The 21625-nt window shown below is 61.2% G+C and overlaps 1 protein-coding gene across 2 annotated transcripts; it reads left to right on the forward strand.

Annotated features, from left to right (window-relative positions):
• The first annotated feature begins 332 nt into the window (after positions 1–332).
• ADSS1 (adenylosuccinate synthase 1) lies at positions 333–19671 on the forward strand. 2 transcript variants are annotated; one of them, XM_081050457.1, is made up of 13 exons: positions 333–650; positions 7597–7699; positions 9964–10026; positions 10572–10622; positions 10937–11003; positions 12563–12670; positions 12768–12849; positions 13551–13677; positions 14177–14331; positions 15077–15201; positions 17833–17930; positions 18983–19219; positions 19294–19671. In XM_081050457.1, exons 1-13 carry the CDS (start codon positions 459–461, stop codon positions 19344–19346), a joined length of 1461 nt encoding a protein of 486 aa, XP_080906583.1. In that variant the 5' UTR covers positions 333–458; the 3' UTR covers positions 19347–19671. The 2 variants fall into 2 exon arrangements, with proteins under 2 accessions (XP_080906583.1, XP_080906584.1); XM_081050458.1 differs by having other exon boundaries at positions 336–650; positions 19070–19219.
• The last annotated feature ends 1954 nt before the right edge of the window (positions 19672–21625 follow it).

The following is a 21625-nucleotide window of genomic DNA, read 5'->3' on the forward strand; positions in this document are numbered from 1 at the left end:
GTGCGCGCGCTCCGCGGCCACCAGAGGGCGCGCGCGCCGGTGCCGGGAACCCGGGTCCCCACGGGGCGGGTGCGCGCCCCCAGCCCCTCCGCATGCGCACCCGCAGGTGGGGCGCGGGGACGGAGCCCCTCTTTGGCGCGGCGCACTCCGCCCGGGACGGACCGCCGCGGTTCCTGGGACCCCGCGGGCCCGCTGCGCCCAGGCCTGCCCCTGGGCGGGGGCCGCGAGCGTCCCGGCTACGGTCACGGGGCGCCCTGCCCAGTCCCGCGGGACGGACCCCGGAGCGCGTCGCCAACCTTCGTGCCCCCGAAGCGGCCGGCGGCGGGGGCGGGACCAGCGGCCGGAGGTCAGCGGCGTCACGGGGCCCGCCCCCGCCCCCGGCCGGCGCCTTTTAATGGCGGGGGCGCGCGGGCCGGCGGGCTCTCGGGCGGCCCAGCGCGGCGGACGGGCCAGGCACCATGTCGGCGACTCGAGCCTCCAACGACCGGCCCCCTGGCGCGGGCGGCGTCAAACGGGGGCGGCTGCAGCAGGAGACGGCGACCACCGGCTCCCGGGTGACCGTGGTGCTGGGCGCGCAGTGGGGGGACGAGGGCAAAGGCAAGGTGGTGGACCTGCTGGCCACGGACGCCGACATCATCAGCCGCTGCCAGGTGCGCCGGGGCGGTCCCCCACCCAGACAGACCCAGCCCCCCAGTCCTCCCACCCAGACTCCGACACGCCTCTTGGAGTCCTTACCTCCGCGGACACCTTCCCAGCAGCCACCCCCACCCACTCAGGCGCTCCCACTTCCCTCCCTGCACGAGACACCCCTCCCCCACTGCCGCCCCCAGGCTCCCCTCCTTCTCCGCCCAGCCCCAACCCCCACCCCTGCAGTGGGCCAGGGCCGAGCTATAAATACAAGAGTTGCTGAGTTGGGGACACCCGATCCTCAGGGGGTGGGTGGGGAGCCTCATGGGTGTGACGCTGGGCCCTTCAGTGGGGGAGGGTGGTGGGGACCTCAGCTCCCCTGAGGGTCTCTAGGACACTCCCATCCTTCATTCTGTCTGCGATGGGACTGGCTGACTCTGCAAAGGGTTCATGTACCCAGAGAGGGCTGGGGCGGGGGTCACTGGGATCCAGCGAGGCCTCTCTGGGAGGGGGTGACCCTGAGGGGTTTACCAAGGGGTCAGGGCATGATTGTGGGGAGGACATGAAAGAAGGCAGAGCAAGGACAAGAGGGTCCCAGCTGGACGCACAGAGAGACGGGAAGCATGGACCTCTTGGCCAGGGTGACCAGTGGCTGGCAGTACCACGGAGGAGGCAGACACAGGCTTTGTCCCCTGAGGGCCCAGGGCAGGGCCTCTGCCAGCTGCCGGCTGCTCTCAGCACCCTCTGTACTGATGGACCCTGGGGGCCACTGCCCCATGCCAGGGCCGCCAAGCCACATGTGCTATGTGGGCTGACCTAGAGCTTGGTTGCAAAGGGTTGGCTTTGGGGTGTCTGCATTGGAACTACTGGGGTTTGTTGCCCAAAATGGCGTAGGGGCGCCCGCCGAGCTCCTTCTCCCTGGTTCTGTGGTCCGGAGGCTGGGGCTTAGAGCCCCCTGAGAAGCTGGTGGGCTCAGTGCCCACTTGGCTGGGGAACACCTCAACAGCTGGACCACTCCTGCTGGGTGCTGACAGTGGGTTCCTTGGGAGTTGCTCCCAAGGGTCTCCCACCCTGTCTCTGTTCTAAGCCACGGAAAGCAAGCTCACCCCGACCCCTGAGAGCCCCAGGAGCCCTAGGCAGCCTCAGGACCCCTGCTGTGTGCGTGAGGGGCCTGTGTGTGGTCAGGCGGCTGCCATCCCTGTGCCCTCCCGCCCCCAGCACAGAGCACTCCCTCCGCCTGTGTGCTCCAGTGAGCCCATGACCCTCTCCGTAGACCGCCCGCTCTGGTCAGCCCATCTCCCCTCCGTGAAGTGACTTTGCGGTTAGTTGCTCTTGGTACCCCGTCTACCGCCGCCTCTCCTGGCTGTGGGGACGGCTCTGGAGCAGAGCTCTCCCTGCTCCGCCACCTGGGTCAGCAGGCCAGCCCTGCCCACTCCTGTCACTTCAAAGAGCTGCAGGTGGGACCAGCCGCTGGGGGCAGTGGGGGCAGGCTGGGGCCGAGTCCCATGTGGGTGGCTGCCTGAAAGGGCTACAGCCAGCCTCCCCCCCTACCCCCCTCCCCCCCCTCCCCCCCCTCCCCCCCTACCCCCCCCCCCCCCCCCCCCCCGTGACTGGGTCACCTGGCCTGTCACCTGGGCTTGGGGCCATCCTGAATGGCGGCTGTGCCCACACGGTTGCCCTCTCTTTTATCCCCATCTCAGTCATATGGGGCCTGTGGCCAACCTGCATCCTAGGAGCCCCCAGCACCTTTCTTCCCATCCAGTCTTCGGCCTTGGGTTCTTCCTGCTGTTCTCTTCGCCTCCAGGACCTGTTTCCAGGGCAGCCTCTCCTCCTCGCTGACCATGGACCGCTGACCTGATGTCGTGTGTCCCGGTCCCCGCCACAGCTCCCATGCCTTCTTACCCTCAGCAGCTCTTCCCAGCCGGCACTCAGGGACTGTGGGCGACTCCTGTACCCTCCCCAGCACAGGCACCCTCCTGCCCCAGTGCCACCTTCTTTCTCTCCTTACCCCCAGCTTGCCCCCCAGGGCTGGGCTGTGGCCATGCCCGCCTGTGCCTTTCCTCTTTGTTGGCTTCCTGCTGCGGCCACCTCACAGTGACCCTGAGACCGTCATCGGCCACCCCATGCTGGTGTTCTCTGTGCTCTCTGCTGGGATACGAGGACCATGCCTTCTGGGAGTCCCTGCCCCTCCACTGCCTGGCTCCCCCTTTCTGTGCCTCCTTCCTGCTGCCTGGCCCCACCCCCAGGCCCAAGCAGGAGCTAAGGGCCTGCCCACCTCACTGGCCACCGCAGTCTCCCCTGCTGCACCCTGTCCCCAGCCTGGAGGTGGCCCCAGGTCTACAGTAGCCAGCCCCTCACTTCCAGCCGTACCCTCATGTCCAGAGTTACCTTCATCAGAGGCTCCCAACCACCGAGGCAAGATTTAGAACCCACCCCTCTGACTGCAGTGAGGGCATCACCGGGGCTCATTGTGCTCTCCGTGCTCAGTACAGGGTACCCTGCTGGGGTTTTCTTAGTTTCTACAGGAGCTTTCATGCCACTACCCCCTCTGGCAGGGCTGTGTCCATCCGAGTTCCCCTGTGAAGGGCCACAGGCTGGTGGTGGAGAGCTCTGGTGATGTGCAAAGTGGCCTCACTCACCGAGGGCCGTGTCCTGCAGCTTGTCGGTGCTCTGGGGTCTCTCTCCAAGGGGACTATCGGGAAACACGTCACCATGCCCCCCAGGCTGGTCCAGGGGCCTTTGGGGACAGAGGGGCGCGGAATGCCTGGTGTTGCTTTCAGAAGCAGGCTTCCCTCCACATCTGCACCCTCAGATGGCACTGGTCACCCAGTGGAGAGCAGCTCCTGGTTTGGGTTGAATGAATGAGTGGCGGGAACCTGCTGGGTGCCAGACCACGTGGAGCCCTGCATCGCTTGGGGGGCTGCATGGCTTCACCAGAAGGGGACCAGGCATCTCCGCCCTGAGCGCAGGCTGGCTGCGTGGAATGCACCATCCTGATGAAACCTACCCTCTCCCGACAACCCACGGCCTCTGAGGGGCTGTCAGCCCCACCCTGCGCTCACCTCTCTGCTCCCTTTGTCCCCTCAACCTGCACACGGAGGTGGGAGAGCTGGTCCCTCCCTAGACAGGAGATCACTCCCCTCAGCCGCCAGTGCTGATGACAGGGTACTGGCAAGGGGCTGCATCACGGGAGAAAGGCCAGGTGGGCGCCTCCCTGAGAACCTGCTGAGCAGGCGCTGTGTGACCTAAGGAGCCATTCTGAGCACCTGTGTGGAGGGGGGAGCTGCTGCCTGAGTGGGTTGTGGGGTGGGGCACCTGGCAGGTCAGAGGGCAGTGGGGGGCCTCCAGGCACATAGCGGGGTAGGAGGGGCAAGGGCTGTGAAAGGGGGCCAGGCACAGGACACATACCCTGTTTCCCCGAAAATAAGACCTAGCCGGACAATCAGCTCTAATGCATCTTTTGGAGTAAACATTAATATAAGACCCGGTCTTATTTTACTACAATATTTTACTATAATACCATACTATAAGACCCTGTCTTATATTAATGTTTTCTCCAAAAGACGCACTAGAGCTGATTGTCCAGATAGGTCTTATTTTCGGGGAAATGCAGTACTAGAGAGCAAGGCTGTGGGAACACGTGAGGACAAGACTCACAGAGTACACTCCATCCCGAGAACCCTGCTGGTGTTGAACGTGAGGGCAAGGAAGTGTGGAGAGTCACCCCCATGGGGACATCGGGGTTGGGTCTAAGGGCTGCATGACCCTTGGCGTGCCTAGGAGGGTGGCAGAGGCCACACAAGGCAGCCAGGCTCTCTAGATGTGGGGGGGGAGCACTCAGGTGGGTTGCATGGCCCAACGTCACCACTCAGGGTCTCTGGGGACAAGCTGTGCATGGAGCTGAGCCCAGGCAGCCCCAGGAAGAGAGCACCCCGTACTGAGCCCAGGCCCACCATCCCCGGCCCCAAGGAGGGTGGGCTGCTCAGATACCTGTAGGGCCAGGAAGTTCAGAGCTGGTCAGATTCCCCAGTGGGCTTGGTCCTGTTACTGTGTCTGGGAGGGATCTTAGATCCCTGCCAGGGAGGCAGCTGGCATCCACTGGGGACTTTGAGTGACTGACCAGGCCGGGCAGAGGCAATGAGGGTGGCTTCAGCCCCCGCAGGGGCTTTGACCTGTGCCTGACCACAGGCTCCAGCACAGAGGGGAGACGCCTGAGGGGCTGGTGCTAAGGCCCACCTCCGTGCCCCACCCCGGTTGACAGGGCCGTTCTCCCAGGGGCATGGAAGTGGGTGCTGCTGAGCAGACGGGGAGGCTGAGGGCTGGGAATCCCCAGCACTGCCCCGAGGTCCCAGAACGGTCCTGGCTCACTGTCACAGGGCACTGGGCACACAGCCTCTGGAGCCTGCCTACCTGGGACAGAGGCTGAGAGCAGACCAGGAGGAGAGGGCCACTCCTCAGAGGGCTTAATAGTCCTTTTCATGTCTCATGGGGACCCTGGGTAAGTGCCCTCTCCACGTGGTTTTCCAAACCAGCCCCCAGCCAACACATGCCCTCTGGCCTGGCTGTCCTTGGGCCTGCAGACAGTAGCCAGGCCGCAGCCTGAAGACAGAACAGCTGGTGGAGTGGCCCTGCTCCTACCTCGCCACGGCCCTTGTGCAGCCGGGGGAGCACAGACCAGGGTCTCTGGTGGTCGGCAGGCCCTGGGCTCTGCATTGGGTTGGCTCATGCCCCTGGGAATGGACTGTGGCCTGACGCCTGGGCCCTGCAGCTGGCAGAGGTCATCTGATGCCCACTGGTCCACAATGGCCTGGGCCTGTTCCTAGGCACCCGTGTTTACCCCAAACAAAGGTGGGGCTGTGCTCAGAGGCGCTTCGTGCCTGCCTGTGTATCCTCCGGCCAGCAGACACTGCCGCTGGGTGCTCAGCAGGAGAGAAAGGCAGGGTGTCTGGGCTTCTCTGGCCCCCAGCCTGGCAGGCAGGACTCAGCATCCAGAGGGACAGTGTCTGCAGGGAGGCATGCTGGCCTGTGCTCTGCTGAAAACGCCCTTTTCTGGGGACCTCGGTTTCCCCGTCTGTCTGTGGATGCCACGCCTCCCGGGCTGCCCTCCTATGGCAAAGGCGATTGCGGTGTGACCGTGGGTAGACACCGCAATGTGCCCAGTGAGGGGACTCACTGCCCATGTGCCCAGATGAGGGCAGAGCAAGGATGGGGTCTCTGGGAGGGGAGTGATCCCACAGCCCGGGGCTGTCAGTCACGCGTGGGCTGTCTGAATGCGCAGCCTCCCGGCGGACTGAACCAGCACCCCAGGGCGGGACTCGGGTCTGCTGGTAGTGCCACTGACCATTGCGATGGGCGAGGCTGAGCCCCCGGCTGCTCTCCCCCACCCCACACCTCGCCCACATCAGCCCCTTCGCCTCCCCTCCGGCAGCTCCCGGGGTGGAGCACCAGCACCATCTCCATCCTCAGTCCCCAAGGCCTGGGGCCACTGCCGACCCTGGCTCCTGGGGCAGCCCTTCTCACGTCCCACGCCCCTGCTGCCCCCTTCTCCTCCGGCTTCCCCCGTCTCTTGTGCAGTTCCCACAGCCAAGCACCTGGAATTCCCAGGTCCCCTCAGCCCCTGCTGGTCATGGGGCGCCTGGAGAAGCAGCAGGCCTGCCCTCGGGAGCCAAGCTGTGGGACACCCGGGTGGCAGTGACCCCAGGAGTCTGAGTGGGCAGACCTGTCATGCATGGCCTCCACACCCTGGGTGGGCGGCACTGGGGACAGGCCCAGAGAGGCCTCCTGCATGCGTCTCATAAGTGGGACCGCTGGTAGAATTGGTTTTCAGCAGGGCCTGGAGGGCAGAGCAGGCAGGGGGAGCAGGAGGTGGGTTAGGGCACCATCCCCACTTAATGTAGCGAGGTGGGCAAGAGGCCCAGGAGGGAGTGCCCCTGGCCGGGCCTGCTGGCATCTGCCCTTTGCTGCCCTCAGCTGCCCCCGTGCCGCCTGGCTGGCCTGCTTCGGTGGAGCTGGGAGACTCGCCATGCGTGAGGAGCAGGTGCTCCTCGTGGGGGTAGGGGAGGAGGCCTGTCCTTCAGCCCTGCCTGGGGTGGGGAAAGGAAGGCAGGGTGGAGCGCCACCCTTCTGGGCCCTGCAGGGTGGCAGAGACACCACTAGCCTGCAGTCCACCACCCCTCTGCAAGGCAGGAGGACCGCAGGGTATGGCAGCACAGAGGCCCAGGGAGACTCGGGCAGGAAGGTGGGGCCGGGCCAGGCTCCAAGGTCTTGGGGAGCAGGCACAATGAGGGGGCACCAGCAAGCTTGTGTCCCTCCCTGGGGCGCACAATGCCCTCCAGTGATGGGAAGTGGGGCTTCAGGCCAGCCATCAATCTACCACTGGATCTTCCTGGGGCTCCCCCCACCCCAGCTATGGCCCCAACCCACTGTTAGCACAAGACCCATCACGAGGAAAGCCTGTGGCCTGTGTGCCCCTCAGAACAGGCTGGCCTCAAAATTGTTTTCTTTATTCGTACGTGGGAGGCGTGGGCCCAAAGGGAGGAGTCCCAACCGAGGCGGTGAGGTGCTCTGGCCCCGCAGGCCTGTGATGGTTCTGTCCCCCTCAGCTATCTGCCACCATGCAGCTTGGGCCCTGGGGCCTGAGTGTATGCTTTCCAGAAGGGTTGGGCCCCCTCATTCCTACATCAGAGGAGGGACCCTGGAGGGGCTCCGAGTGTCCCAGCGTCAGGGTCCTGACTGAGACACCTCCTTTGGACATTGCCATGTGCCCACGAGCCCGGGTGTTGGAGCCAGCCCCTGCGGCACTAAGCCAGCACAGCCCAGAAGCGTGTCAGAGCCGACCACTGCGCCAGGCTGCCCAGGTCCACATGTGCACGCGGGACAGAGCCGCCACCCACAGGCGTCTCCTGACCCCCTGCTGTGGGAGCTGGCCTGGCAGGCTGCCTGGACACTCAGCCGGATCTCTGTTCCCAGGGGGGCAACAACGCTGGCCACACCGTGGTGGTGGACGGCAAGGAGTACGACTTCCACCTGCTGCCCAGCGGCATCATCAACACCAAAGCCATCTCCTTCATCGGTGAGTGCCAGGCCCCACCAGGAGCCTGTCGTCAGCCTGTGCGGCAGGTGGGGGCGCCAGGGCCAGAGGGAGAGAGGGGCAGCGGCCGCGGAGCTCCCGGACTCCCGAGGGCACTGAGCAGGTCTGCGTACGTGCATGTCTGTGCCAGTCTGCACGTGTGTGTGCGTGTGACGGCCTGGCTTCCTGCTGTGTGGGTGGAGCCAAGCCCGTGAGGGGACGCTGTGCTTTTTCTGTCCCCGGCGTGAGGGTCCATGCTCCCCTCTGCGGCCCCCTGCCCCAGCCCTCACCCTTGCCCTCTCTGCAGGCACCGTGACATTTTAGTGCCCCCGACAGACAGCCGCCTTCAGGACTGGGAGGCTCTCTCCCTCTCTTCTGTTTGCCTGTCTCCCTCTCTATCTCTGCTCTGTCCCCCCTTCTCTCTTTCTCTGTCTCTCCCCGTCTCTATCTCTGTCTCTCTCCCTCTGTCTCTCCCTCCCTCTGGGTGTGTGTATTTCTCCCCCCCCCCCCATGTTGACAGGGCCTGACTGCCCATCCTGGCCTCAGCTCCCAGCCTCCCTTGCTCAGAGACGCTTTCTCTGGTCCCCAGGCCATAGGACGTGCTCTCAGAGCTTCCAGTACTTTTCCTTCTGGCTCTTTCCATGACTCACCACACTCGTGACCCTTCTGCACCCTCCCTCATTGCTCAGGAAGTGGCGGCTGCAGGGCAGGAGTGTGCCCGGTGATGGCACAGGGTCTGGCTCCCTGCACGTGAGACAGGAAGGGGTCTGGGTGAGGGGCCGCCTGCAGTCGGGTGAGCGGGCATGCCATGTGGGTGCAGACTTGGGCCCCAGCAGTGGGTGAGGACATGCGGTGACAACCTGCAGTTCACATTGGGGATCCAGCCTGGGCCCCAGCCTGGGCCTGGAGTGGGGTCCTGCTGCAGGAAGCCCCTCAGAGTCAGCCGGTCTGCTGGGGCCTCGCTTGCCAAGGAGGGTGCTCTGTTGGGTCTCAGGGGAGCTGAGCACACGTCAGGCCAGGCAGGCACCAGGGAGCATCGGTCAGCGTAGCCCGACGGTGCCCGACACAGGCTTAGCTGTGCGGCCTGCCGGAGCTCACACAGCTGTTCTCAGCTTTTGGACTCCCCAGGCCCTTCCCACGTGGTCATTTCAGGACGCCTGGCATTTAGGTGACCTTTTGTGCTTGGTGTGGCTTGCGTAGTCTCTGAGTCACTCCCAGCTGCACTCATGCCCTGTCTTCCTTGGTCCGGCCTGTGCCACTGCCAGCCCCAGCAGGGATCGGTGGGAGACGGTGGCCCAGCCTGGCACCTTGTGGAATGGGAGGAAAGGGCCAGTGCTCAGCCTCACCTGGACCCGACACGAACGTGCTGGGTGACCTTGGGCTGGTGTGCCTGTGTGGGACCTGCTGCAGTTTCATGTGGACGGGGCAGCACGGCTCCTGGGGGCCCACTGCACCTTGGGAGGGGTTGGGGCTTCGTGACGCCTGTCTCCCACTGTCAGGCCGTTGAAGTAAACCGTGACGCTTCATTGGGGCAGAATTCATGTGCCATGAAGTTCTCACAGCGGTGCAGCCGTCCTTGCCACTCAGGGTTAGAGCACTGCCGTCCCCTGAGAGACCCCATGCCATTTGCTGGTTGCTGGTTGTCCCCCTGCCACCCAGCCCCGCCACCCCCTCTCCTCTGGAAATGCTTCAGGCTGGGTTGTTTTATTTGGTCCCTTTCTTTTATTGTGGTAAAATACACATAACACAAATGTACCATCTTAGCCATTTTAAGTGCACAACTCAGTGGCATTAAGCACATTCACTGTTGTGTGACCATCCCACCATCAGTCTCCAGAACTTTCTCATCCTGCAAATCTGAACCTCTGTCCCCATTAAACACTCACTGCCCGGCCCCCCCTCCCCCGGCCCCGGCCCCACCATCTACTTCCTGTCTCTGTGGACCTGAATCCTTGGGGGACCTCGTGTAAGTGGATCACACAGGATTTGTCCCTCTGTGTCTGCCTTATTTCCCTTCATATAGTGTCCTCAGGTCCATGTGTGCCACCGCAGGTGTCAGAGTCCGTCCTCTTTAAGGCTGGTGACGCCCCAGGCTGTGGCTGGAGCCCATTCGTTCACCCACTCATCTGTGGTGGACACTGGGTGGCGTCCACGCCTTAGCTGTTGTGAATGGTGCCCCTGTGAGCGTGGGGTGCAGATTCCATGCCATTTTAAACACGAGGCCCAGTGTCTGTGATACAGTTCAGTCTCGTGTCTGTGTGTTGCAGGCAATGGGGTGGTTGTCCATTTACCAGGCTTGTTTGAAGAAGCAGAAAAGAATGAGAAGAAAGGTAGGTCCCAATGCCCGTGGGGGTGCCCTGTCCCAGCCCCTGAGTGTCTTTAGCTGCCGTGTTGGCTGGCACCTTGCTGTGCATTTTCTCTGGTGGGCCAACCCTGCCTCCAGGAAAGGACATGGTTCCTGGGGTTCCTTGGGTACAGGAGGCAGGTAGGCAGTGACCGAGGCCACCAGCAGGGCATCCGGGTAAGACGGACCCTGTGAGGGTGTCCATAGTCAGGCTGCCCACGGAGCAGCAGCCCTGAGACCCGAGAGGGTCCGTGGAGGAAGCAGAGGCTTGGCCTCAGGGTCCAAGTTCGTGGCAGGTGGGCACGTGGCCTTGGGACGCTGCAGGTGGCCGGACAGAGGCCCTGGGGAGGTGTTCCTGGGCTACCTGGGGGACGGGTCTGAGACCCCCAGTGGGGAGACTACAGGGTGTGGGGGGACCTGTCACTTGCCACATGCCAGAGGTGACCACGGTGGCCTCTTGCAGGGTAAGAGGTGCGGGGGGGAGTTGGCTAGGGGGGCCCGCCTGGCCCTCACCTGTGCCTGTTGCCGCAGGCCTCAAGGACTGGGAGAAGAGGCTTGTCATGTCTGACCGAGCCCACCTCGGTGAGTGGCAGTGCTGTCTGCCCGCCCCCTGCATGCTGACCCCGCCATGGCCCTCTTCCCTGGCTGCACAGCCCACAGAGCTCCACATGGTCTTCCTGGGCAAGGTGGTCGGGCCACTGTCCCCATGGCAGATGGGAAAACTGAGGCCCAGGGGGCCTCACACTCACACATGAGTTGGTGGGGAGCAGAGGCTGGATTCTAGTTTGTCCCCTTTCAAACTGGCCCACGGCTCTGCGACAGTCCGGGTGCAGCAGGGGTGGCCTGTAACCCTCTGTCTGCTTCCCTCACTCCCTCACCCTCACCTGGCCGTGCAGTGTTTGATTTTCACCAGGCAGTGGACGGGCTCCAGGAGGTGCAGCGGCAAGCCCAGGAGGGGAAAAAGTGAGTACCAGCGCTTCTCTTGGCTGCTTAGTCGCCTAGTTAGTGCCCTGGGGGCGTACCCCATCCAGTGTGACAGGAGGGGAACCTGGATCCCCTGAAAGCCTCTGGAGAACAGCCGCATTGGCCCCTGAAGCCCGGATGCACCGGCTCTCCCCAGCTCACCCCCAGGAATACCCGTGCTGTCTCTTCCGTGCCGTGCCCGCTGCCGCTGCTGGGATCCCCGGCCAGCCTCGACCCCACCCACAGCCTCAGCCACACACGCGCCCACATCCTGCCCACCAGCACCTGATGGTCATACACTTGGCCCCCAAGGATATTTGTTCCGATAAGCTGGGACTGTGGGTCACAGAGCCAGGAAGGGGCGAAACAGACGAGCACGCACCGCACACACACGTGCACACGTACGCAAACTCACACGAACACATGCACATATGCAGTCTGACAGTGAAGTTCACGAACTGGTCCTGGAAAAGGTGCTCCATGCCTCATTGCTGAATAGCACTGCGGTCACCTTCGAAGCACCTAGTCCACCCTTCAAAGCGATTTTGGAGCTCGTTTTATAGAATGACCATCAGAGCTGTCATCGTATTACCCTTGATGTCCTGAATGTCATCCAAATGTCTCCCTTTCAATATTTCCTTTATCTTCGGGTAAAGAACGAAGTCATTGGGGGCCAGGTCAGGTGAGTAGGGAGGGTGTTCCAATACAGTTATTTGTTTCCTGGCTAAAAGCAGACAGTGCCCTGTGAGCTGGTGCATTGTTGTGATGCAAGAGCCATGAATTGTTGGTGAAAAGTTCAGGTCGCCTAACTGTTTCACGCAGCCTTTTCAGCACTTCCCAATAGTAAACTTGGTTAACTGTTTGTCCAGTTGGTACAAATTCATAACGAATAATCCCTCTGATGTCAAAACAGGCTAGCAACAAGTTCACAAACTTAATTGTGAGACCTAGTACACACATGCACATATGTGCTTACTCACACTTTGCACATGTGTGCACTCATATCAGTACACACGTGCACTCACGCACGTGTGCACATACACATGTGTGCATGCTAACACGCTTGCATGCACACGTGCTCTCACACATGTAGACCCTAACATTGTTCACATGAGCACGAGTATGCACACATACACATGCACACGTGTGCACACTCATGTTTTTACACACATGTGCTGGGCAGTGCGTGCAGGGTGGGCACAGCTGGCTCCCAGTCCGAGGAAGCAGCGTCCCCAGCCGCGTCCCAGTATCGGTCAAGAGGGGCGCTTGGGCAGAATACAGACGGGATGGGAGGGCCCCATGGGCACGGTCCCAGATGGAGGTGGTGAGACGACGGGAGGGTTTGGGGCCCAGAACCATCTGCCACTGCCCAGCCCCTGGGTCCCTGAGAGCTGGCAATTCGAGGAGGCTGGTCGGTCCTCATAGCTGCCCAGCCCCTGGGTGCTGCTGCCAGGGAGGCGCCTGACATGTCACCCAGGTGTGGAAACTGTAGTATGGGGGCTGGCCGGGGACCCCAAGTTCCCAGGCGGGCTCCCGTGCTCACAGCCGCTCCCTCTCAGCATCGGCACCACCCGGAAGGGGATTGGACCAGCCTACGCGTCCAAAGCGGCCCGCACCGGCCTGCGCATCTGTGACCTGCTGTCGGACTTCGATGAGTTCTCCGCCAGGTACCTGCCTGCCCACAGCCCCAGGGAGCGCCCCCAGTGAGGAGGGGCTTGGGGATCCAGCAGAAACGAGGGGTCCCAGTCACTGTCACCTCTGCAGATTCAAGAACCTGGCCCATCAGCACCAGTCCATGTTCCCCACTTTGGAAATAGACGTTGAAGGTCAACTCAGGAGGCTCAAGGTAGAGCTGGGGCGGCCGGGCGGCGTGTGGTTCCGATGACTAGCCCACGTCCCTTGAACACACACGGAGCGCGCCCATTGCAGGGCATTATTACTGGGTGGCTGGCCTTCTTGGGGACCATGGCCGGCTGTGGTCAGCCAGGTCTCAGGAGGCTGGGCTTACCTGCCTGGCCCAGCCCTCACTTCCTCTCTGGGGAAGGTACTCAGGACGTGCTGGGGAAGGGAGGCCGGCACTGTCCTATCTGCAGCAGTAGGTAAAGGTGAGAGGGGCAGGTGGGCTTGGGGACAGGATGATGTCAGTGCAGAGCCCTTCTGGAAGTTTCCAAGGTTAGGATCCTGCTCCAGCCCTTATCTAGGGCCGTAAATGAGGACAGGGACGGACTGACAGGGACACCAGTCATACTGGATTAGGACCCACCCTAGTGACCTCATTTGAACTTGAATTACCTCCAAATACAGCCCCACTCTGAGGTCCTGGGGATTAGGGCTTCAATATATGAATTGGGGGGACACAATTCACCCCATTGTAGTCACTAAGGCCAGTGCTGAGTGTCGAGGACAAGACCCGGATGGGGTCATGTTTGCAGACCAGGCCCCTTGCTGAGAAGGATCATGCTGGCTGAGCAAGGCTGTCAGGAGGAGGCAGGAGTTGGGGGGCCGTGCCCAGGTCCCCCCCGACAGCGGCGTTCCTCCTTCTCCCAGGGCTTTGCCGAGCGGATCCGGCCGATGGTCCGAGATGGCGTCTACTTCATGTACGAGGCACTCCACGGCCCCCCCAAGAAAATCCTCGTGGAGGGCGCCAACGCAGCCCTCCTGGACATTGATTTTGGTGTGTCCCGACCAGCTGATCCCAACGCTCCTCCCTTTGTGTCTACTGGGCCCAGGGCATGGCAGGGTCCCTTCCTCAGACACGCTGCCATCCATGCCATGAAATGGTGCAGCTGTCCCTTGTTCTTACTTCAGCAGGAGGGGAAGGGAGAAGCTGAGCTGGAGATGAGAGGATGGAGGGCAACAGAGACCCTGACAGGGCGGGTGCTGCAGGGGTGCTAGAGCCACAGCTCGGGCTGTCCCATGCCGGCCTCTGTATCCCCTTACCCGAGCCCAGGGTCATACCAGCTCCGAGGCCACCTCGTGCCAGCCAGGAAATCTCCATCTTCTCCCCCACCACAACCCTGTGGGGGCCACTCCCCCAGGAGTTGGCCCTTGAGACCCCACCAAGGGGCCATGCAGGGGGCTTATCTGCCTGCTGTCCTCTGCCCAGAGGGACCCCTGGGCTGGGGTGACCTGTGGGGGGTGGCGGATGGTCCCTGACCGGTTCTGTCTTGTAGGCACCTACCCGTTTGTGACATCATCCAACTGCACAGTGGGCGGTGTGTGCACGGGGCTGGGCATCCCCCCCCAGAACATTGGGGACGTCTATGGTGTGGTGAAGGCTTACACCACACGTGTGGGCATCGGCGCCTTCCCCACCGAGCAGATCAACGTGAGTGCCCAGCCCCCGTGGGACCCCGTGGGTGCATGGGGGGCAGGCGCATGGCGGTGCGTAATGAGATGTATGGAAGGCTGCGTGGTCCGGCATCATGGCATGTGTGGGCATACACTGAGGACGCCCTGTGCACACACGTGTCCACACCACCCCACTCCTCAGGGAGGTGTTGCATGCGTGTGGAGTGCTACAGTCTCCCCTGAGCCCGGGGCAGGACTGCCCAGGGACTCCCGGGCTCAGAAAGGAGTCCTCAGGACGCCACCAGCCTGCCTTTGTCAGTCCTGTGTCAGGCCTGTGTCCTGGTGGCTGCGAGGACAGGAGGTCCTTGTGCTGAGGAGCTGTGTGTAAAGTGCAGAGTGGGAAGGATAGCAGGTGGTTTTCCCCTGGGATGGGGACCCCAGGAGAAATAAACTCACCCCCATAGGCCCCCAGCTAAGTTACAGGACAGGTGGGTCTGCCCTGCCCTCCCTGCAGGTGGCAGCTAAGGTGTGGGGGTGGCAAGGCTGCCTGTGCCTATCCACCTGGCAGAGTCCTCCTGCTTTCAGGAGGACACCCTCTGCCGGACCCCTCTGGCCAGCAAAGCGGGACCTCAGCTGGGCCTCAGCCTATGGGGAGTGAATTTGACAGGGGGTGCAGCTTCCAGATTGCCCTGAGGCAAGGCACGAGGGATGGTGGGCCAGAGGGCTTGCTGAGCAGAGTCAGCCAGGGACAGCTCTCTTTCACCTGCTCTGTTCTCACACAGGAAATCGGAGACCTGCTGCAGAACCGCGGCCATGAGTGGGGGGTGACCACGGGCAGAAAGAGGCGCTGTGGCTGGTTAGACCTCATGATTCTGAGATATGCCCACATGGTCAATGGATTTACCGCGTAAGCAGCCACCCGTCGTACTTGTTGCCACATGGTCACTCTGCTGCCGTCCACACCGGGTCCCGTCTCGGACTCCCTGGACGCCACCAGAGCAAGTGGAGCTGGGGGTCAGGGCCCAGGGCCTGTCTCCCCCGTGGGGCGTTGTCACCCCAACTAGGCCCTTCCACACAGCAGGGCCTGTCCCCGGCGCTCAGAGCCAGCCCTGCAGCCTGGGCCTGTTTTCTCCTGAGCAATACCATGAAGGCAGAGGGCATCTTGGCATCTGTAAGAGGCTAAAATAGTTCATCTAGAGACGGGCGTAGGTAAACCCGAGCCAAAGGGCTCTTGTCCTGATGGACCCAGCACGCAGCTATGTGGGCACTGGCCTGGGCCAGCTGAACCTGGCTGTCCAGACCTCTGGGCTGTTAGGGTGCAGGGCTGGGGTTGTGGGGAGGAGAGACTCTGTTCAACACAGTGTGTGACTGAGGACCAAAGGGGGCTATGTTGTGAGCTCTGAGACCCCAGACAGGCCCCCGGAGATGGCCAAGCAGGCAGGCCTCCCACAGGGCTCTCTGAGCCTAGGAAAGACCTGGCACTTTGAGATGCTTTTGTGTGCAGAGTGAGCTGGAAAGCTGCTGACCAAGAGCACTGACAACAAAGTGGTGTTCGTAGGCAGGGCTGGGCTGAGGTGATGGGAGCTCCAAGGTGAGGGTCAGGGCCAATGGGAGCTCCAAGGTCAGGGTCAGGGCCGATGGGAGCTCCAAGGTCAGGGTCAGGGCCTATGGGAGCTCCAAGGTGAGGGTCAGGGCCAATGGGAGCTCCAAGGTCAGGGTCAGGGCCAATGGGAGCTTCAAGATCAGGGTCAGGGCCGATGGGACCTCCAAGGTCAGGGTCAGGGCAGGGCCGATAGGAGCTCCAAGGTCAGGGTCAGGGGCAGGGCCGATGGGAGCTCCAAGGTCAGGGTCAGGGCCTATAGGAGCTCCAGGGTCAGCGTCAGGGCCGATGGGAGCTCCAAGGTCAGGGTCAGGGTCAGGGCCGATAGGAGCTCCAAGGTCAGGGTCAGGCTGATGGGAGCTCCAGGGTCAGGGTCAGGGCCGATAGGAGCTCCAAGGTCAGGGTCAGGGCCGATGGGAGCTCCAAGGTCAGGGTCAGGGCCGATGGGAGCTCCAAGGTCAGGGTCAGGGCCGATAGGAGCTCCAAGGTCAGGGTCAGGGCCGATGGGAGCTCCAAGGTCAGGGTCAGGGTCAGGGCTGATGGGAGCTCCAAGGTCAGGGTCAGGGCCGATAGGAGCTCCAAGGTCAGGGTCAGGGCCGATGGGAGCTCCAAGGTCAGGGTCAGGGCCGATGGGAGCTCCAAGGTCAGGGTCAGGGCCGATGGGAGCTCCAAGGTCAGGGTCAGGGCCGATGGGAGCTCCAAGGTCAGGGTCAGGGCCGATGGGAGCTCCAAGGTCAGGGTCAGGGTCAGGGCTGATGGGAGCTCCAAGGTCAGGGTCAGGGCCGATAGGAGCTCAAGGGTCAGGGTCAGGCTGATGGGAGCTCCAGGGCCTTGGCCTGTGCCAGCAGTAATTGTCCTCCATTCAGTTTCCCCTGAATTCCAGGATGACACCAGGCTTGTAAGAAGGGTGCAGAACCCCAGAGGGAAAGGCTACCTTTAAAGCTCACCTCATACCCCCACCACATGGCAATAGTGGGAGTGGAGCTCTGGTTAGAACCTGGAGAGCTCTGTCCCACATTCTCTGTCCCATCAGAGGGGCCTCCACAGGTTGCCACCTCTGTGAGCCAGCTTTCCATGGCTGTGGGGCGGGAAGGTGACCCCGAAGAGGGGATCCTTCATCTCATGTAGCTGTTTTCCTGAAGTGGTGTTCCCATGGGGCAGTGGGGTGGGCCCCCATGGTGTTCCCGAGACTGACCAGGCACCCGGGGCTTCCCCTTGGTGACAGTTACAGGTCCAGCGGCTCAGGACCTTCTGGGGAATGAGGGGCTTTGTTTGAACGGGGGACTGGCTGCTTCCTCCTGAGCTCAGTGAGCCTGGCAGGGCTGAGAGGCACACGTCTGTCACAGGGTGAGGGCCTCATCAGAGTGTCTGTTCAGTGCAAACGAGAGCCATGCCTCCTCCATGCCCATGGGGCCAGTCTGTCAACAGGAGGCCAAGGGATGAACCTGCCGTAGCTGAGCACCTGATGGGCATTCCAAGCGCACTGTGACCACGGGCTTGGGGAGCACAGGGAGACCCACCCGTGAAGGGAGGAGGAAAGGAAACAGGAAAAGGGAAGACACTTATATGAGGTCCTGGGCTCTGGGCCTGGTGGAGGAAGAACTGCCAAGGTGGACACCGTCGTCGGCATCTGTGGTGTGGACGGGCTCGGTGTTTACGGGGCAGCCTGGGGCGTGTGGGCAGAGCAGTGGGAACGAGCTAAGGCCCTAAATGCAGCTAGGAAGGAGGGCAGATGGGGCAGGAGCCGCCCTGGGGGCACTGGAGGTGAGGGAAGCTGGGGGCAGCAGGTGTGCCCAGCTCGTCCGCTGCATTTCTCCGGGGCTGCCTCACCGTTATTTTCTGGTCACTGAAATGGACAAGTGAGGGGAGGAAGCCAGAAGAGCCATGAACACATTGCCGACAGCTTCTCCACTTGTCCCTTCTGTTGGTTTTGGACAGGCTGGCCTTAACCAAACTGGACATCCTGGATGCCCTGGATGAGATCAAAGTCGGCGTGTCATATAAGCTGAACGGGAAGAGGATCCCCTATTTCCCAGGTACGGGCAAGAGGGGGCTTCCTCCGTGGGCAGCTTCAGCCACCACGGAGCGGACTTGGCCTGTGGACCCTGGAGACAAGGGAAGGGTCTGCACGTGAAGAGTGCAGAGCACGTGCTTGTCTGCAGACCCACCCGTCACAGGTTCTCACTACAGTGGGGAGGCCTGGCTGGGTCTCGGGGCAGCTGCAGGTGCGTCCAGGGTTTGGGAAGCGCTCAGAGGGACAGGCCTGGGTAAGCTGGTGGGAGGCACTTCGGCACTCACCCAGAGACATGGGCAGCAAGGCCTGCCTCCCGGAGAGCTGGACACTCACCCAAGTTAACAGACATGGATTGCTCTGGAAAGCCTAAAACTGTGCAAATGGGAAGATGACTATTTTCCCTAAGAAAACATCCTGGCTGGGGTTTCTGTTACCACACAGCCCTACTTTTCAGAAGCATGAATGACGGTGATACTGTCTTCCTGGGTTTCAGTTACTTATGCACCTGGACTGGGGGTCATGTTCTGACCCCACTACCGCCAGCAGCTTCCTCCGCAGCTGTGAGTGGGCCACCCCTCACTCCCCTGGGTGTGTAGACCCACCAGTGCCTCCTGGCTATGATGGGCAGGAGCTGTATGTGTCCTCTCTGTTAGTGTCCCCTGGCCCTACTGACCCCTGACCTTTGGGAGGGCGCAGCAGGAGTGGTGTGATCCCGGGTCCAGAGCCCCAGGGAACATGCAAACTCAGAGGAGCTGAGGCTCAGTGACCCTCGGAGTGGATGGCTCATTCCAGCATCTTCCATCAGTAAGGGATGGCTGGCATCTGCTGTGACCCTTGGAGACCCGGGACAGATCCTTCAGGATTTCCTAATATTTCTGGGGCCCAGAGCCCTTAGCATTTCCAAGTGAGTCCCTGGCGTCCCTTAGCTGAGTCACCTGTGGACGTTCCAACAGAGCATGTAGCAAATCTGCATGCAGGGTGGACATGGTCTGAAAGGGGTATCGCCAGTATCCAAGAGCCACTCCCCGACCCGGAGGAAACCAAGCAGGGTGACTTGCCCTCCTCGCCACTCAGCCCCCAGGCAAACAGGCCCCGGGCTGGGAGTCCCAGCTACCCGGCGTCGGCCCGGTGATGGACCTCGTCGCCCCTGTATGTCCCCAGCTAACCAGGAGCTCCTGCAGAAGGTGGAGGTGGAGTACGAGACCCTGCCTGGGTGGAAAGCAGACACCACAGGGGCCAGGAAGTGGGAGGACCTCCCCCTGCAGGCCCAGAGCTACATCCGCTTCCTGGAAAACCATGTCGGAGTGGCAGGTGTGTGCCCCGTGTCTGCTTGCCCTCCCCCACCCCTGTAGCACCCCGGCCTCAACGACCCTTTTCCCTTTCAGTGAAATGGGTTGGTGTCGGCAAATCAAGGGAGTCGATCATTCAGTTGTTTTAGACCAAGACAGAGCTGACGCAGCAGGCCCAGCAAGTACCAGTTCCCATATCCACAGCCGTAGTCTGTTCCTCGGAGGCAAAACCAACACCACAAACAAACAAATGTGAAAACTGTTTCCTGGACTTTTGTATTTCTCCTTGAGCCCTCGGCTCAACCCGTTGATTTCTACGATGATTTTCAAACCCCAAAAGCCAGCACTGTTCACATTTTCAAAATTCTATTATTGAAATGAGCCGAGGTGCTCGAAACACAGACCTTTAATTATCACATGGTTGTATGTCCAGTTGGAGCAGTTTGACAATAAACATATCCAACAGCCACTGGACAGTAGTAGTCAATGCATGTTTCGTTCTGACCTTGTTGTTTTGTTTTGACTGTTAAACACTAAAAAGCACCACTGACACTTCACTGTGACAACAGCCTGGGTGACGGACGTGTTTGGTGACACAAAGCCAAGTTTGTTTGCTCAGACAACAGAACAGAACCAGCCCATGAAAGAGAGACCACAGCAGTGAATATGTTTTCCAAAACCAAACATTTAAACAAATTTCACTGTAGAGCCCTGAGCCCGTCCCTGCCGGGACGGTGGTGCAAAGGGCAGCCCCTTGTCATTGCAGTGGGCGCTCCACGTGGCGCTCTGATGTCCGCATTGAATGAGCTCATCCCCACTGGCCAAGCGGCACGTTCCAACCATACGCTGTGCTCACCCTGAAGCTGAGTAGCCTCCTTAAACCACACTGCAGGGTTGGGGTCAATTTAGAAAAATAACTGCCTTTTTGGTATACTTTAAAGAAGGAAGGAATTATTATATATGGGGAAGCCCAGATTCAGCCAGGGTTACACCAGGCTTTTTGGAGCTGAGAATGTCGGCTGGGTTCGCTGAAATTGCTGTGTGCCAGCGCTGCCAGCTGCCATGAGTCCCGCCACCCTCACCCGTGGGACGCTGACTCCTGTGACGTGTCGGATGAGCAGCCACATTCTGAAAATCCAGTGACTTCACCATGCCAGCAAACACCTCAGACAGTGCCCGAACCGCATCAGCGACTTGAAGGGAGTCAGGAAAACACGGTTACGCTCCAGCTGCACAGCTCCGTGGGTGACAGGCACACATAGAAGCTGTCTCGGAGTTTTCCAAGAATTATTCCCTCTGGCCCACAATACAAGAGAGAGAAAAGGAGAGCGGCCCGAGGCAGGGTGAGCTCTTAGGACCCCGGCCTCACTGTCTCCAGGGGGACCAGCTTCCATGACCGGGGGACCAGCTTCCATGACCGGGGGTCCGCCTTCCATGACCAGGGGACCTGCTTCCATGACTGGGGGTCCGCCTTCCATGACCAGGGGACCTGCTTCCATGACCGGGGGTCCGCCTTCCATGACCAGGGGACCTGCTTCCATGACCGGGGGTCCGCCTTCCATGACCAGGGGACCTGCTTCCATGACCATGCTACATAAAAAGCTATGAGCCTGCTTTGCAAGGTGCGTGGGGGACACATGAGAGCTGCAGGAAGGTTTCAGAGGGAGATTTTGCAGTGGCCGCTGAACACCCCCCTCCCCCCAACACATGGTTCTTTCTCCTCCATCTCTGGACAAAATCTTGAGAAGCCACCGCCAGACCATGTTGCTGCATGTCAACAAAAACAGGACTGGAGCCTCTGCAGATTTCAGAAGTTTTTCCCTGGGCCCGTATGAGGACATGTCCGGGAACAGAGCTCCGAGCCTTGAGACAGTGTCCAACTTGAAGGCGCGGGGAGGCTCGTAGAAGCAGGAGGAGAGGAACAGCAGCAGCTCAGAGTTCCCTGCATTCAGGGACAGTTTTACATCCAGTGACAGGCGGCAGTGTGCAGATGGGGTAAGGGCCTCAGGCACCTGGAGCCGGAGCTGGAACCATGGGAAGGGGTGAGGAGGCAACTATTTTGAAACTTCCATCAGATGTAGAAAGCAGAGACACTGCCCTTTATAATCATTTATCTGTGTAACTGGGACTGTAGAAGGTATATGTGGCCAGTCCCACGAGGCCTTGGTGAGGAATTCACTGTCTGTCCCCACCCCATCCCCTGGAGCAGCTCAGATGCCCTTTCCTTTCACACATTTCTGCATATTTTACAGGGTGAAAGGACATTCACTTCGAGGGGACATAACTGCTCCCCAGCACCGACTGTCACTCCCGCATGGCCAGGGGTGGTGATGGGCTCGGATGGACAGCCCCCTTTCTCACTAACATGTTTGGAGGATCATAGTAGTTGTAACAAGGTGCTCGCTCTACTTTGCACCGACGACACAGT

This window comes from Rhinolophus hipposideros (assembly GCF_964194185.1).
Source record: "Rhinolophus hipposideros genome assembly, chromosome: 5".
Taxonomy (NCBI): domain Eukaryota; kingdom Metazoa; phylum Chordata; class Mammalia; order Chiroptera; family Rhinolophidae; genus Rhinolophus; species Rhinolophus hipposideros.

Excerpts from the sequence above, each read along its gene's own strand:
- ADSS1 (XM_081050457.1), top strand. The coding sequence starts at position 459 with ATGTCGGCGACTCGAGCCTCCAACGACCGGCCCCCTGGCGCGGGCGGC. Across the intron at positions 651-7,596 it reads ACATCATCAGCCGCTGCCAG|GGGGGCAACAACGCTGGCCA; the intron begins GTGCGCCGGGGC and ends CTCTGTTCCCAG. Across the intron at positions 10,623-10,936 it reads GTCTGACCGAGCCCACCTCG|TGTTTGATTTTCACCAGGCA; the intron begins GTGAGTGGCAGT and ends CTGGCCGTGCAG.